Genomic DNA, 17,516 nt, shown 5'->3' with positions numbered 1-17,516 from the left:
GCTATCCTGAATTGGTTCTCCAATTTTCCATGTTTCCTATTTTTCACCTCTTTTTGCTTAACTTTATTGAACATTTCCTGAATTTTATCTTTCAAGCCTTCTGTATCATTTTAATTTCCAAAAGCTCTTTTTTTATTCTTTGACTATTTCTCTCTTTCTCCCTCTCTCCCTTTGGTAACATCTTGTGCTTATTTCATGGATGCACTTTTCTCAATCTCTGATGATGCAAGAGTTTTTTGTTGTTTGTTTTAAGCGTCTTTTTCATGTGATTTCTCCCTCTTCACCAAGTTGCTTTGCTGTTTCTCTGTTAGATGCCCTCTCAGTGTCTGGGAAGTCTTGTCCCTTCTAATTTTTGAGTAGCTGTCTAGAAGGATGGCTGGAAGTTCTGTAGTAGTGGATGGCATTTGGCAAGTATGCACTTCACTTTAGGGTGACCTGTTTGGCTGTTTGTTTAGGAAACTCTGTTAGTAATTTTAGGCCGTCCCTCCACCCACCCCTCCAAGTTAATCAGACCAAGAGAAAATACAACTAGTCAGAAAGCTAAGTAGAAGTCTAGGAGTCTCAACATTCAGCAATAATCTTTTGTGTAATCTGTCTTTTCAGTATGGGATCCCCATCCTCAACTGTGCCTAGTATCCTCTTGTCTGAAGAGCCTCTGTTCACTCTTTCCAGAGAATACCTTTCAAGTCTTTTCCTAGGTAGGGTGGGGTTGGGAGGCAACCACTTGTCTTTAAGCCTTGAGGAAGGGAATCTGGAGGTCCAACTCCTCAATAAACAGACTTACGACCATTCTCCTGCCCTACCTTCAGTCCCACTTCCAGAGGAGCCTGTGCTGCCAGCCTCTTGAGGGCTTATAATTTAAATGAAATTGCTTCGAGGCTTTCCTATTTTAGTATTTAGCTTTCTCCAATTGGCTAAGTAGTTGCACTTGCCTAACACAATGTCTCCCCAAATTGTGTTACTGTCTCTCCTCCTCTTTTTTCTTTGTCTTTATTGGTTTATGTTCTGGTAGTACTTGAGGAGGGGGCAGAGCTAAATGCATATATTCAGTCTTCCATCTTTAAATAAAGTTTCACCGACATGAGTTTTTAATTGTTTACAAGGCATTTGATCACACTTCTGAAACAAATTTCTGTGTGACCTCTGAGTCCCCATTTCACCGTAATTCTTTTGTTACATTATGGGGCGAGTACGTGGAAAGCCCCTGGGTCAGTGTTTAGGACACTTGGGTTCCATTCCCACATTTGCTACAAACTCTTTAATCCTGGGCATCCTGCCTTGTCATTATTTCCATTCCATAAGACTAAGGAATTAAAAATGATTTTAAGATCTCTTTTTACGCATAGATTTATTTCCAAGAAGTTGAGATAATTGTATGTAACTGAACACCGGAATAGGAAACAGAGTTGTGGCAGCCAGTTGAAGAAATGTGAAGTTAAGTTTCTCCTTGTATTTTTTAGTCAGTCTCAGTAATTCTGACATTTTCAAAGTCAAGTAAAATTGCAACCCACATTTCATGAACAAGAGCTGTTAAAAGGTTAAAAATTGTGGATTTTTTTTCCTCTGGGCTATTTTCAGCTGATAACAGTTCAGCTCCAAAGCACACTTGGATTCATGTTCTCAATAGCCAGATAAAATGTTAGTTTTGAACAGAAGAACAGGAAAGATAATAGAGGTCTATTTTTTCCCCTTTTGCCCTCTGGCAAGGATGGCCATCCTGGGAGCACCCATCAGGAAATGTGTCCTTCCCATCAAAGCCATGTTTGAAAAGATAATACGCCCATCTCTGTATATTTTTTTTCTCTTTTCTAAGTTGCTGCTTCTCAGCTGGATGGAAAGACAAAGTGGACATGGCATGTCACCGTGACTTTGAGTGACGAGTTTGATCAGTAACCCAGTGTGCTCAGCTGTGGTCAGTACAATGACTGAGGAGAAAATGTGGTTGTGAGATCAGTGACCCTGTGGCCTACAGACCAAAGGGCAGTGCTTCACAAATTGCCATGTACATGGGACCCAACCCCTCACCAATTACTAGCACAAAATCTCCATCAGGCAAGGTGTAGGAATCATTTTGCATAGTTCTGCTGGTTATTGTTACACATTTGATTCTTGCACCGATTCTGGGAAAACATTGCCTTGGGACAGGAAGCCAAAAAGAAAATTGGAGTCTTGAATATTTACGGAGCTCAGAAGAAAAACCCAGCAGAATGGAAACTGATCCTGGCACACCGAGTCAGCAGATGCTCTCCTATCAATCACAGAAACTGTTTCAAACTCTCACTGCCTTCCTCTATTCCACACCCTCTTGGCCTCTCAGTAGATCATTTTCTTAAATCAGAAAGGAAAGGAAACCTGCAGGGGCTACTGCCTCAACTTCTTTTATCTCCCTTCCTCCAAAAATGCATATACATTTGTGTGCATGTAAATTGTATCATATATGTGTTTTTATATATATATATATAGAGAGAGAATATATGTATATTTTATATATAATGCATATATAAATGCATGTTTACATTCATCTTTGCTTCTTCCATCTGTCATCTTTCTGATAAATGTTAATGCCTTCACCTATGCCTCTCTCCATCAGTGATCCTCCTGTGTTTTTCTTTCACTGTTTTCCGTCAACATGTGTGTATGTGTATATGTGTGTGTGTGAATAGGTAATATGAATACAAGTTTCATCTTATAAAACAAGGCACAAAAAATGAACAAAAATATACCTTCCTCAACCCTACCTTATTTATTCATTTAGTAAATATGTATTAGGGTCAACTGTGTACAAAGATTCTGGCTAACTACTGAGGTTCTACAGCAAACTAAATAGGTACAGCTTCTGTCCTCATGATGCTTGTAGTCTCTTTTTAACCAGCCTTCTTTAAAAATCATTGGTCTTATTTTTTCCCATGTTATTCCATTCTTGTGTTGCTGTAAAGGAATACCTGTGACTGGGTAATTTATAAAGAAAATAAGTTTATTTTGGCTCACAGTTCCGCAGGCTATACAGGAAGTGCACTGTTGGCATCTGCTTCTAGGAGGGCCTCAGGGAGCTTACAATCATGGCGGAAGGCGAAGGGGAGGCAGCATGTCCCATAGCGAGAGAAGGAGCAAGAGAGAGAGGAGAATACCATACTCTTTTAAAACAGCCAGATCTCATGTGAACTGAGCAAGAACTCATAAGCATGGGGATGGTGCTCAGCCATTCATGAGACATCTACCCCCATGGTCCATTACCTCCCACTAGATGCTGCATCCAACATTCGGGATTACATTTCAACAGGAGATTTGAAGGAGACAAACAGCCAAACCATATCATTCCCCATTACAGAAATAACATCTGTTTGTTATCTTAAATTTGAAACTGGTTTCCTAATGGGAAGCTATTAAAGTATTTAAAGCAGAAAAGTGCTGGGTCAGAATTTTATTTTCAAAGATTGCTTTGGCTACTGAAAAGATAAGTGATTAAAAGGGGATGAAAGTTGCTGGCAGGTGGGCGGGCGGTCAGGAGGTTGGTGCAATAGTCCCAATAACAGATGCAAGGGGCTTGGCAGGATGAGATGAAGAGAGGAAGACAGTCAAGAACTCTTCAGCACCATAGGAGAGTGAATGTTTGGCTGTGGGGGATGCGGAAGGGAGGCTAGTCAAGGATGACAACCAGGTTTCTGGCTTGACCAGCCAAATAAGTGGGGTTACCATTTATGCAGACAAGAAATATTGAAGAACAGCTTTGAGTGTGTTTGTGGTTGAGAGGGAAGCATAAGTCCTGTGTGTTAATACTGAGTCTGAGATGCCTGGGACATTTCCAAGTGAAGATGTTGCATAGGCAGTTGGATATGTGAATCTGTGGCTCAGAAGAGATGGCTGAAATAGAGCAATGCATTTGGAACCTTTAGTCTACCTGTGTTAACAGTTGCCAGCAGACAAAGAGGAGCAGGGCTTGGATGGAGCCCTGAATATTTTCAGAAGTCAAGGCGCAGTCAAGGAGGAGGCACCAATGGAGGAAATCAGAGAAATGGAAGACCCTCTAAGAGAATGAAACCAAGAGGAGAGAGTCTTCAAAAGAAGTCATGGCCAGCCGTGTCAAAGCTCATTGAGATGTCAAGTAAGGCAAAAATGTAAAATGGGCATTAGGTTTAGCAGCATGCAAGTCACTATGGACCTTAGAGCCGGCTGGTGACTGATGGGGGCTGAGTCCATGGTAGAGGAGTGCCAGCGTACTTTGACCTTATCAGTAGTAGTAAGGACTATGTTATAATGCAATAGGTGCAGTGGAAAGGCTGATTAAAGTTGTTTTAACTTTTTTGATAACCTTTTATCTTTATTGTTTTATTCTGATGACAAAGCAATATATTTTACAATGAGTCGTTGTAAAAGTTCTAAACATTAAAAAGTATAACTGAGAATCGTCTCCATAATTGCATTCTCTCATATATAGCCACTGTTAATAGTTTGAGGTGTATCCTTCAAGATTTTTCTGTACATGTGCTATTGCTCGCTCTCTCATACACACTTACATTACAAAAATTGGCTTTATTGCTATGTAGTTGGCAAAGTTTGTGTTTTTGTTCTGTATATTATAGACATGTTACTCCCTAAAGTAGAAGCATACTATTCTACTGTGCTGTAGTGTTGTCTGGATATTTTAGTTTTACTTAGAAATTTTGGTGTCTCTCATAATGTTACACTCAACATCTTAACATACTTATGCATATTTATATCTTTCCAAATGTGTACAGGAATTAAGTAGAATTTGTGAGGTCGAAGTATATGCACATTTAACATTTGATAGTGATACATTTCCTAAGGAGAGGCTTTTTACTTTTTTAAGATGGAATAAATCTGAGCATGAAAAATGTTGACAAAGGTGAAAATGAAGCGTAGGTTGAAGTCACAGTAAAAAGTGCTGAAGTCACAAGAAGTCCTGTGGGAATGGGAGCCATGGCATAGGAGGAGGCTTTGGGCTATGATCAGAAGGGATATGCCACCTCTCCCATGAGGAGGAGTGGGTAGATGGGACAGGATGGGGAAAGGCAAAGTCCTCAGTTACTGCTGTATTTCCAGAGCTTGCCCAGTGCTTACGTTTAGCAAGAGTGCCACAAACATTTATTGGTTGAAGGAATAAATATAATTTGGTTGATTCAGTTATATAATTTAATGTTTCCATGTAATAGCATCTATTTTTTCTACTGTCTACATAATGGGAGCTAAGATTTCCTACTGAAACTGGTGAAGGAAGAGTTAGATTTAAAAGGCCCTTCTTACTTAGTGAACCCAGTTGGTAAAGTCAGACAGGACTCGTAGTCTAAGCATTTCTCATCTTCCTTTCCTATCAGCCTGCAGGGCCTGTTGATTCTAATACCTTAATGTCACCGGAATCCATGTATTTCTGTTTATCCCCACTACCACCATCACTGTTATTCCAGCCTGGGTTTTCCTATCACAACAACCTCTTAGATTGTCTCTCACTTCCTCTTATGCATCCATAAGGACATGGTTTAGGGGTGTCAAGGCCAAAGGAAAACTTCCCCTTTGCTTTCTGAAGGTTTGCTGAAAATCACTGACAAGAGGCAGATTAATAGGATAAAAGGCATACAAATTTATTTGATCATAGTTTTAGATGATATGGAAACCTTCAGAATGAAGACCCGAAGATACAGGGGAAATTGTCCATTTTTATGCTTAGATTCAAGAAAGTATAGACAGCCATGTAGAAACACAATTGGAAAAAAGGGTCTGATCTAATGCGAATAGACAGAATGGGGAAACCCAGCAAGGCCTGTCTGTCCAGACGCTTCTTGACCTCTCTAAGCAGCATTCCTTCCTTCTGGGTAAGACTCTCTGGAATGTGGATTTTAACCTACAGTCAAACAGTGTAGATCAGATAAGTACTTTATGTCCAGAATCTTATGGCCAGAATTTCTTTATCTCCACCTTTCTGTATAATTTTGTAAAAAATCCCTCAAAAGGAATTCTGGCTTCTAAACTCATCTTCTAGTTTCTGTGGCCAGCCTCAGGGGAGAATGGGATTGAGAGACAGGCGGGCAGGAGAAGGTCAGAGAAAAACTTTTGCTTCTGAGGCTGCTGCTAAGGCCTTTATTTTAAAAGGGGTGTTGTTTGCTGATGCCCACCAGGGGCTACCTCCTCCAACTCCCAGCCAGGCTGCTTTAGGAGTCTCTTCTTGGGCTCCCCCAGCCCTTTGCAGGCATCTGTTCTCCCCAGATGGTCACTGGTATGTTTTATTTACCTAAAGCCTTCCCACGTAAAATACCTTAGTGACTGTTTTCGTGTATCTAAGACCTACTGTAATGCTTAGCTCATCCTGCATGCTAAGTAAATGATAGTTATTATGTGTGAAAGTCTGATGCCTGTATAAATTTGGCGCATAAAAGGAAAGGACAAGGACAAAAGCAGGCCTCAGATGAAACCACAAAGGACCAGTAATTTAAGACATTTAATCCTGGAACAAGCCTCAGGATTATTACTCCCTAGGGAGGGGCAATCTGAGTTATATGTCATTTCTATTATTTCTGTAATTAACATGTTAAGTGCATATTTAAGAAATTTTAAGTAGCTTGAATCTCTAAGATGATTTAGCTGTAGTCAGATAATCTGTTTATTTTGTAAGATCTCAACTAAAGAACTAAATTGTGATATTTTCTGGAGTAAAAATACTTAAATTTCCTTAGCTATGCCTGGCCACCTGGAGAATATAATCACATGATTGAACTCCAGGTTGGGATTCTAGAAGAAATGGCCTTCACAGACCTATTAAATAAAAGCTTCCCAATTTGAAGGCAGTGTTCCTGCCTGCCATCCATCACCAGGCCCCACCCCATCTACTGAGGAGAGTAGTAGGAAGTAGTTACCAACTAGCACCTGAATATAATTTTAAGTTACAGAATCAACTATCAAAGTATAATGAAAGAAGAGACACGAGGAGTTGATTATTTGTGGAGAAAACAGCATAGATTCAAGCCCCTTATAAAAGTTACATATTCAGAGTTGAGAAATGCTGCAGTAAAAAGGCTACCGAGGCCGGGCGCGGTGGCTCACGCCTGTAATCCCAGCACTTTGGGAGGCTGAGGCAGGCAAATCACGGGTCAGGAGATCACCATCATGGTGAAACCTTGTCTCTACTAAAATACAAAAAATTAGCCAGGCGTTGTAGTCCCAGCTACTCGGGAGGCTGAGGCAGGAGAATCGCTTGAACCCGGGAGGCAGAGGTTGCAGTGAGCCGAGATCGCGCCACTGCACTCCAGCCTAGCAACAGAACAAGACTCCGTCTCAAAAAAAAAAAAAAGGCTCCCAAGTAATTGTGTGGAGCACCTGCATCACTGGGACGGTCTGGAGAGGAGGTTGTTGTGAGTGTTGTAGGCTGAAAGAGATCAGCACCCTGTGGCACAGGGCCAGGTGCTTCTTTCTGAGACTCCTCCTCCCCACCGGAGGTCTGAGTTTCCCTCAGATAGCTGCCTTATTCAGAGCACTTGGTGAAGTCCTTAGTTAAGATAGCCATCGGTTGCTACCCCTTCAGCAGTAAGAGAATGGCTGGGGCCTGATCTGGATATCCTGCTTCTGAAAAGTTACCTGAGGCTACTGGGCTGTGGAAGGTTGAACAAGAAAAAGGCTTCTACTGATAGAGTTGCACTTGACTCCTTCCCTGTTTTACCTCTGAGCAGCAGCAACAGCACGATGGGCAGTGGCTGGATATGAATTTATAATTTTTTAAAGAGAGATCTCCTCGTGTTGCCTAGGCTGGACTTGCACTCCTGGGCTCAAGCAATCCTCCTGTCTCAGCCTCCTGAGTAGCTGAGACTATGGGTGACTGGGACTTGAATATGAATTTAAATAATCTTAACCGTAAAGGCATTCAATTATATTTGGCCTAAAATAATACCCTGAACTAGAAAAACATCCATCCAGAAGGAATTTTTATTGTTTCAGTCCATTATTTAACCGATGACTTAAAAAATATCCATATATTCAAGATTTAATTAGGGGGTATGATTTAGAAATACAACAGAGAATGCAAAAAATGGAATTTAGATAGAGCTAATGTGTTTTGAGTTCTCCCCGCTTTCAGTATTAGACCAAATTTACATACGGTTTTCCTTATCTTCAGTGTGACCTAACATTTAATAAACTATCATCAGCAACTTTATTTCTCAACAGCTATCTTCCTAAAGCTGTATACCCCTCTTTTAAAAATGAAAAGAACTTCGGGCAGGATTAAGCATAACATTTTTCCCCCTCTCATTTGCAATACAAGTAGCTAATGTTTGTCAAGTGTTTACTATGTGTAAGTAACCAGGCTAAACACTTCACATGCCACAACTCATTTTATCCTCAAGACAACCCTGAGGGGTAAATACTAGTCCCATTTTCCAGGTGCAGACACTGAGGGGGATAGGAAGGTTGAATGATCTAAGCTCCCGTGGTTAGGAAGTGGTAGGTCTGGGATTTGCATTCAGGTCTGTCTTACTCCAGCAGCCAGTCTTATATTAGTTATGCATTCATTTGGTCAGTCATTCAACAGATTAATGATGGATCGCCTAACATGGCCCAGGAACTATCCTAGGTGGTTGGGTTTCAGCCATGAACAAGGTGAGATCTCTACCCTTATGGAACTTACATACTTTATGCGTAATTACTAATTAAGTGCTAAAGGAAAGTACAGCAGGGCAAGCTAACAGAATGGTGGCTCTTCTCTAGGGCTGCTTAAATTAGAATTTCAGGGACAACTTCTCTGAGACAGGGATATTGAACAGAGAGCTGAATAATGTGAGAGAGAACGCTACCTAAGGCCGAGCGCGCAGTGTAATATAGTGGTTAAAAGCATAACCTGTGAGCTCCGGGGTTCAAATTTTGATTCCACTGCTCATTAGCTGTGTGATCTTATGCAAAATACCTAACTTCTCCATGCCTCTTCATCAGTGATATGAAGGTAACTGTTGTACTTTTCTTACCTTGCAGAACTGCTGTGAGAATGTAAGGCGTTCATATATGAAAAGGACTTAGCTATAGAATAGGCACTGGAATCTATTGCACGCTCTTAAGTGTGAGCTGTATTATCCATAGAAGCCCTGTGGGAATGGTGAAAAGTAGCTGGCTCCTGGGTAGGTTTTGAAAATTTGGCGGACAGGATTTACTGAGAAATTGGATGTGGGAGAATAAGGAAAAGGAGTCAGGGATGACGTCAGTAATTTTGGTCTGGTTAATTTGGTGAATTTTGGGGCATTTACTGAAGTGGGAAAGGCAAGGTATAGCAAACCTCTTTTGAAGGGAAGACACAGTGGAGGGTAGATATGCTAAAACTGGGATGCTTCTTGATGTGTTGGTCTTTTGTTCATTGTGGAAAATTTGGAAAACATCAAGTATTAAAATAATAAAGATCACCTGACATCCCACTACTCCTTATCCTTTTGCTTACATTTTTTTAACCCCATATAAGTCTTAGATCATATAATACATAACAATTTTTAAAATTATATACCCTTCAGTTTATTGGAAAATGGCTCATGGCAAGGGGGAGAGTTAAAGTAGAGGTAAGATGATAAAAGCCCCAGCACCACGAGAGTCCCCTCCACCCGTCAGATGGTCGTTATGGACTGAAGCCTCAGAAGAGCTCTCCCTAAAGGACAGCAGAGCATGTAGTAGATCTCATTCCTGCTCACCCATCTAGGTGTTAGAAAGCACCTACTGCCTGGTACAGCCTAGCCTACAACAGCTAAAGGATTATTTTTTTAAAGCTACACTTTTTTGTGTGTGGTGGTGCAATACACATAATCTAAAACTTACCATTTTAACCATTAAGTGTATAGTTCGGCACTTAAAAGCATTAAGTACATTCACATTGTTGTGCAACCATCACCACCATCCATCTCCAGAATCATTTTCATCTTGAAAAAGGTTGTTACTGAAACTACCAATTAAACAATAACTCCCCATTCCCCCTTCTCCTGGCAACCTCCATTCTACTTTCTGTCTCTGTGAATATGACTATTCTAAGTACTTCATATATGTGGAATCCTACATTCTTTGTCCTTTTGTGACTGGTTTATGTTGCTTAGCCTGATGTCCTCAAGATTAATCTATGTTGTAGTATATGTTTGAATTTTCTTCCTTTTTAAAGCTGAATAGTACTCCATTATGTTTTATTACCCATTTCATCAGTCAGTGGACACTTGAATTGCTATTGTAAATGTTGCTATGAACATGGATGTCCAAATATTTGTTAGAGCTCCTACTTTTAATTCTTTTGGGTATATATTATAATACATAACTTTTTTGTTTGTTTGTTTTGTTTTGTTTGACGGAGTCTCGCTCTGTCGCCCAGGCTGGAGTGCAGTGGCACTATCGCAGCTCACTGCAAGCTCCACCTCCTGGGTTCAAGCCATCCTCCTGCCTCAGCCTCCCGAGTAGCTGGGACTACAGGCGCCTGCCACCACGCCTGGCTAATTTTTGTATTTTTTTTTTTAGTAGAGACAGGGTTTCACCGTGTTAGCCAGTAATATATAACATTTTATAATCTACTTTTTCACATAGAGATATATTGCTGAAATTTTCTGTCATGAATATTCTATAAATTATTTTAAATAATTGCATTATATACAGTCATATAGCTGTATCCTAATTGATTTAAGCAATCAAGTATTTCCTAGTAGAATTATAAGATCAAAGGGTATGAATTATTTTTATTTTATTATTACTTTTTTTTTTTTTTTGGACACGGTCTGACTCTGTTTCCCAGGCTCGAGTGCAGGGGTGCAATCTCAGCTCACTGCAACCTCCACCTCCCAGATTCAAGCTATTCTCCTGCCTCACCTTCCTGAGTAGCTTGGATTGCAGGTGCCTGCCACCACACCTGGCTAATTTTTGTATTTTTTCAGTAGAGGTGGGGTTTCACCATTTTGGTCAGGCTGATCTTGACCTCAGGTGATCCACCCGCCTTGGCCTCCCAAAGTACTGGGATTACAGGTGTGAGCCACTGTGCCCAGCTGGGTGTGAATAATTTTAAAGCTTTTGCTATACTCACCAAATTGCTACCCAAAAATATACCACCCCACACTGCCAGTGTGTGTTTATTCCCAGCATCTTTGCTAATATTAGATATTAATGACTATTTTCTGTTCATTTGGATAATTAAAAGTAGTATATCAATTCTGATTTTCCTTTTATCCAAATTTAGGATTTACTTTCTGGGTTAGAGTTTATTTGTAGCTGATTACTGGGGGAAATACTAATTTGGTAAATACTCAATTTGTGAGATGATTAGAGGAAATGAGACCCTATGGGGTCTTTCCCTTTTCCAGTCAATTAGTTTTTCATTCGAAGGTAATTGGCCAACCTTTTGCTCTGTGTGTATATGACAAGCAGCTGTACTGAGGTTTTGTGTAATCTGTTATTGGGTGCTGAATATATTCTTAGTTATTACAGGTTCACAATTCCTTAGAATTCAAACATCCATAAAGTGCTGAAAAAAATGTTTTTGGTAATTCCTTTGGTTATAAAACCTGACAGAGCTGAACTCATTTGATGTAGATATCTGACCTCAACCAACACAAGACTATTTACATTTTTCATTATCCTCCCCCTCAAATGAATATTTATATTATCTGGCTGCAAAATATGAATGTGTTTGGGTAAGGCATGCTGTTCCAGACTTCACTGGGATGCATTAGTAATAGAGACAATATATACATGTAAAAAAAATTTTTTTTTAATTCTGAAAAATTCTGAATTCTGAAACACTAGGTTTTGGCATCACAGGTTTTGGATAAGGTCATGTGAACCTATAGCGGTTTTTTTTTTCCTTTCATTTTTATGTTCTCATTCCTTCTAGGCAGCAAAAACTGGTTTTGAAATCAGGCCTACTCTCACAGGTTAAGCATGAAGTTATGACTTAAATGTGCTTTGAGCTGAAAGACAATAGGAATTTAAAAGTGGTGTCTTCTTTCATCCCCAGGCCATGTGCAGTCACTATAATCTGGGAACTGACAGGTCAGCGACTAGAACCAAGTTTCTGGTAAGCCACAACCAGTTGCAAACCCAGGATAATGTTGAACTGCGAGCCTGAGGGTCTTAGGAGACCTGAACCAGTTAGACTGTGAAGCAATAGTAGTAGTGTTCCAAGATGTTATTGGAACATATTTCTACAATTAATACTGTTTGCCATTTATAGAATATCAGCTGTCTAAACCAGGCTTTTAAAATACCAAATGGGCAAAATTAAATAACATTACTCTTCAGCTATCTATTTTTAATGGTAAATCTAAGTTTTTAAAAGTCTGTTTATTAAATGCTAAAAGTTGCAGAAATGAAAAAGCAGATCCACAATTTCATATGAGATGGCAAGTTGTCCAAATACCAAAACAATTCTGAAAAAGAATAAAGTCAGAGGATTCATGGGTTCTGATTTCAAAACTTAATGACAAAGCTACAGTGATCAAAATAGTGTGATCTTGGGTACAGATAGATATATAGACTAATGGAATAGAATCAAGAGTCCAGAAATAAACCCACATGTCAATGGCCCAACTGGTTTTTGAAAAGTGTGCCATATACACTCAATGAGGAAAGAAGAGTCTCTTCAACAAATGGTGCTGCAGCAACTGGATTTCCACATGCGAAAAGAGCAACGTTCAATCCCACCTCACACCACAGACAAAAATTAACTCAAAATGGATTAACCCACGTGCAAGAGCTAAATTCATGAAGAAAACATAAGGGAATAGTTGGGCATGGTGGTGCATGCCTGTAATCCCAGCTACTCAGGAGGTTGAGGCAGGAAAATCGCTTGAATCCAGGAGGCGGAGGTTGCGGTGAGCCAAGATCGCGCCATTGCACTCCAGCCTGGGCAACAAGAGTGAAACTCCGTCTCAAAAAAAAAAAAAAAAAACACAAAGGAAAATCTTTATGACCTGGATTTGGCAGTAGATTCTTAGATATAACATCAAAAACATGAACAAAAAAAAATTAAAAATAGATAACGAGACTTGAGAAAATTAAAAATTTTTGTGCATCAAGGGATATTAAAAAAGTGAAGGCAGCTTACAGAATGGGAGAAATATTTGGAAATCATGTATCTGATAAGCCTTTAATATCCAGAATATATAAATAACTCCTGAACACAGCAAAAAGACAGACTCAGTTGGAAAATGGGCAAAGGACTTGAGCATTTTTGATGTTTTTCCAAAAGAATATGTACAGATATCTAATAGCACAGGAGGGAATGCTCAACATCATTCACCATTAGGGAAGTGAAAATCAAAACCACAATACCACTTTACACCTACCGGGATGGCTACTATTTTTTTTTTTTAATCAAATAAGAGCACACAAAATAGTAAGTGTTGGTGAGTATGTAGAGAAATTAGAACCCTCATACATTGCTGATGGGACTGTAAAATGGTGCAGGCATTGTGAAAACAATTTGGCAATTCCTTAAAAAGCAAACATAATTATCGTACGATCCACAGTTCCAAATCCTAGATATACACCCAAAAGAATTGAAAACAGGGACTCAGATACTTGTATAACAGTGCTCGTTGCAGCATTATTCACAATAGCCAAAAGGTGGAAACAACACCCGTGTCCATCCACAGATGAATGGGGTAAATACAGCGTAGTATATCTGTGCAATGAAGTATTATTCTGTCATAGAAAGGAACAAAGTTCTGATATATGCTACAACTTGGATATAACTTGAAAACATTATACTAAGTGAAATAAGCCAGAAACAAAAGGACAAATATTGTATAACTCTATTTATATGAAATATATTAAATAGGCAAATTCATAGAGATAGAAAAAAGATTAGAGATAACTAGGGACTGGGGAAAAGGGGAAGGGGAAATGGGGAATTCGTGCTTAATGGTTAGAGTTTCTGGGGTGATCAGAAACATTTTGGAAATAGTGGTGATGGCTGTGCAACATTGTGAATGTAATTATTGCCACTGAATTATATATTTTAAATGGCTAAAGTGGCAAACTTTATGCTTATATATTACGTTACTGCAATAAATTTTTTTAAGATGGTAAGAGAAGTCATGAATTCACAGTGAATCTGATAGGTTTGCAGTGTACATTGAGTTTTTCTATAAAAGCATTAGGTAATCCAGTTGTGTGTGAGAATCAATAATGTGATAGTTGTTTCCAGCTCTTCCAAAGGACGCATGTTTAACTTCTAGATGTATTTTTAGAGCTGAACTGTTGGGGCAGAGGAGGCTTGTGGGAATAGGGGAAGAGTTCATAAGCAGAGCTGAAACAACACCAAACATGGAAATGTTACAAGGTGGAGAAATTGTGCTTACTGAAACTCTTCTCAGAAATATTGCTGTTTGTGGATGATAGAAATCTTCAGAGTTGTCACTTAAGGTAGAGGTAGGAGGGTAAGAAGCGTCAAGGACTCACCGAATTGTCCATTCCCCCTTTTGTTCTGCTGTGGAATGTTTTGTGCTGCTGGTAAGAACATGTTCCTATTTGGTGAGTTGCTGGAACAGTGAGCAGTGGGCAGAGTGCAGGGGAGGCTCCTTTTTTATAAATATTGTCCAAATACTTGATGAGTATTTGGTCTTGAAGGGACACTGTATTATTAGTCTGCTTTGTGTGTGTGTCACAGTATGGTGCAGTGCAATATGGTTCTGGAAATAGAAGCACTCTCTTATTATCTAAGCAATTACATTTTGAGGAATTGAAGAGCACTAGTAACTGTACTGGAGTGACAAATTTATAATTAATTTCATCATTTGTTTATTTTCTCATTTATTGAGCATCTATAATATGCAAGGTATTGTTTCAGGTTCTTGGAATATAGAGTTGAATAAGACAATGGCTTGCCCTCTAGGAGCTCATGGACTAGTGGAGAAGAAAAACAATGACCACACAGTTTTCTTGTGATAAGAAGGATCAACACCTATCTTTTCCCCAGATTTTATCTTCTATAGTGGTGGGTAGTTGTCAAAAAGTAACCATGTGATAATTTTGAATTCTGTTCAATGTGAGCTGTAAATTTTGCTTATAAAAATCACTCTTTTAAAAAAAAAAACCTTTTTCCCATAACTGGATGTCCAACTGAAAAAAATACTGTATTATATTATATTTTATTTTTTTGAGACAGTCTCGCTCTGTTGCCAGGCTGGAGTGCAGTGGCATGATCTCAGCTCACTGCAAGCTCCGCCTCCCAGGTTCACACCATTCTCCTGCATCAGCCTCCTGAGTAGCTGGGACTACAGGTGCCTGCCACCATGCCTGGCTAATGTTTTTTTTTTTTTTTTTTTTTTGTATTTTTAGTAGAGACAGGGTTTCACCGTGTTAGCCAGGATGGTCTCGATCTCCTGACCTCATGATCCACCCATCTCGGCCTCCCAAAGTGCTGGGATTACAAGCGTGAGCCACCGCGCCCAGCCAAAATACTGTATTTTAATAGCCAATAATGCAATGATTTTTTGGCTCCACCTATAATAATGTGGCAGGTTTTACTAGACATCCAAATTAGTGCTATAGGAGCATGAAGTGGAGGCAAGTAACTTAACCTGGCACATAAGCAGTGACATTGAAAGAAAAATTTGAAGAAAGAGTAACACAGGGGACATGGGAATGTGCATTCCAGGTAGGTAGAAAACGCTTAAGATGAGGTTGAAAATAAGAAGGATATAATTTAGTGACTTACCAAAATATTGATAGTGAAGGAAAGAGAAAGGTCAAGAATGGCTCCCGCTTTTGGATTGGGGAATTGAACTGATGATAATACATTATTCAAGAAGGGTAGCACAGCAAAGGGGAACCTTTTGAGGAAAAGCATTTTTTTACCAGAATGCAGAGAGAATATTTATTAATTTTCTGAATTGCCAAATGTATAGTACTGGACCCTGGCCATGAGTAAAAAATATTCTTACCCTGACAAAGTTTACATCTTCATGAATGACTTTCTTTTTCCTTCTTTGTTTTAGAAGCAGTGGCTGAAGTGGTAATAATTGTAGAAATATCTTTGTTGAGAAGGGGGCCAGGTGCAGGGAGGGAGGGAAAGCTCCTGTCTTAAGATAGATGGGAAAGACAGAGAACTGTAATGAAAACTATCAATTTGAATTTGGAATTTGCATTCTAGAAATGATTAGAAGAGACTGCCACTTTTTTTGTTAATGTAAATATTAAGTCATTGAGTTTACTTGCCAGTAACAAACTGGGTAAGAGACTGATCCATCCAGATTCAGACATTTCCTGATTGACATTTCTTTTCATTAGAAACAAGTAACCAACATTGCCCAGAACGTTGTAGTTATTTGAAAATGATTGCTGAATTAATGTTATCCCTTTCTATGCTTAAATTTATTTTAATATTTAAAAAGGAAATGAAGGACAGGGATTGTCAAGATAGAAGTCAGAAGGAAAAATTGGTGCCTAGTGAGGCAAAGGATGATAAAACGTATTAAAAATTGAAGTGAAAAATTATGATAGCCAATATTTATATAGTACTTAAGAGTCTTCACGTCAGTTTCATATATATGTCAGCTTATTCTCCACAGTAACCTTCTGATGTAGGCATTATAATCTGCATTTTATTGATGAGGAAACAGACTTAGCGTTAAGTGAGGTGCCTGAGCCTCAGGGCTAAACCATGTAGCGCTCTTATGATTCAAGTCCATTGTCCTGTGTAGCAATACATAGCCATCATGCTCTTGAAAGCTACGCTTCTGGCTTTGTATTTTATGTTTTATTACTAACATTCTTTGCATTAATAATGACTGAGTGGCTCTATTTTAAAATCTCGTTGTAATATCACAAGGCCTATACTCTGCAAGCCTACAACCTCTTGCTAATATAGGAAGTAGAATTTCTCTCACCTCATTGTTCACCAAAATATGGCAAATCCTGTTAAACTGAGGCCAGAGAAAGAGATGTTGGAACCCCTTAGAACAATTATGACTACCAGAGAATGATGCAGGAGCAGCGGGGCGGGGATAGACTCAGCTGAAGTGATGTGGGGAGTGAGACTGGGCAGGCCCAGCAATCTGGAAAGCATGAAGCAACGGGAAATGGTGGGCCCTGTATGTGGTTGCTTTTACTCTCTTTTTTATTTGTTTATTTTGTTTTGTTTTTGAGACAGAGTCTTACTCGGTTGCCCAGGCTGGAGTGCAGGGGTACAGGGGCCCAATTTCGGCTCACTGCAACCTCTGCTTCCTGGGTCAAGCAATTCTCCTGCCTCAGCCTCCAGAGTAGCTAGCGTTACAGTCATGTACCACTATGGCTGGCTAATTTTTTAATTTTTAGTAGAGACGGGGTTTCACCACTTTAGCCAGGGTGGTCTCGAACTCCTTACCTCAAGTGATCCGTCCACCTGGCCTCCCAAAGTGCTGTGATTACAGGTGCTTTTTTAATTTTTTTATTTTTATTTTTATTTTTATTTTTGAAACAGAGTCTCTGTCACTCAGGAGGCTGGAGTGCAGTGGTGCGGTCTCAGCTCACTGCAACTTCAGCCTCCTGGTTCAAGTGATTCTTGTTCCTCAGCCTCCTGAGTAGCT

At 39.5% G+C, this 17,516-nt stretch overlaps 1 protein-coding gene across 13 annotated transcripts in view; it reads left to right on the top strand.

Moving 5' to 3' along the window:
* ANO6 (anoctamin 6) overlaps positions 1-17,516 on the top strand; it is a 216,726-nt gene that overhangs the window by 62,805 nt on the left and 136,405 nt on the right. Inside the window, exon 1 of one of the 13 annotated variants that reach the window (XM_063786750.1) lies at positions 11,962-12,022. The exons of 10 other annotated variants lie outside the window; for them this stretch is intronic. Coding sequence is in view for 2 of the 3 variants with exons in the window: in XM_016923584.4 (XP_016779073.1) it covers positions 14,445-14,481 (37 nt within the window). In the remaining variant the exon portion in view is untranslated. Of the gene's footprint in view, positions 1-11,961; positions 12,023-14,215; positions 14,482-17,516 lie in introns of those variants that run through there. 2 more of the 13 variants (XM_016923585.4, XM_016923584.4) reach the window with 2 other exon arrangements.

Source organism: Pan troglodytes, chromosome 10 (genome assembly GCF_028858775.2).
Source record: "Pan troglodytes isolate AG18354 chromosome 10, NHGRI_mPanTro3-v2.0_pri, whole genome shotgun sequence".
Lineage (NCBI taxonomy): Eukaryota > Metazoa > Chordata > Mammalia > Primates > Hominidae > Pan > Pan troglodytes.
The sequence above is the reverse complement of the archived record's forward strand: the minus strand, read 5'-3'. Positions and strand labels throughout refer to the sequence as shown.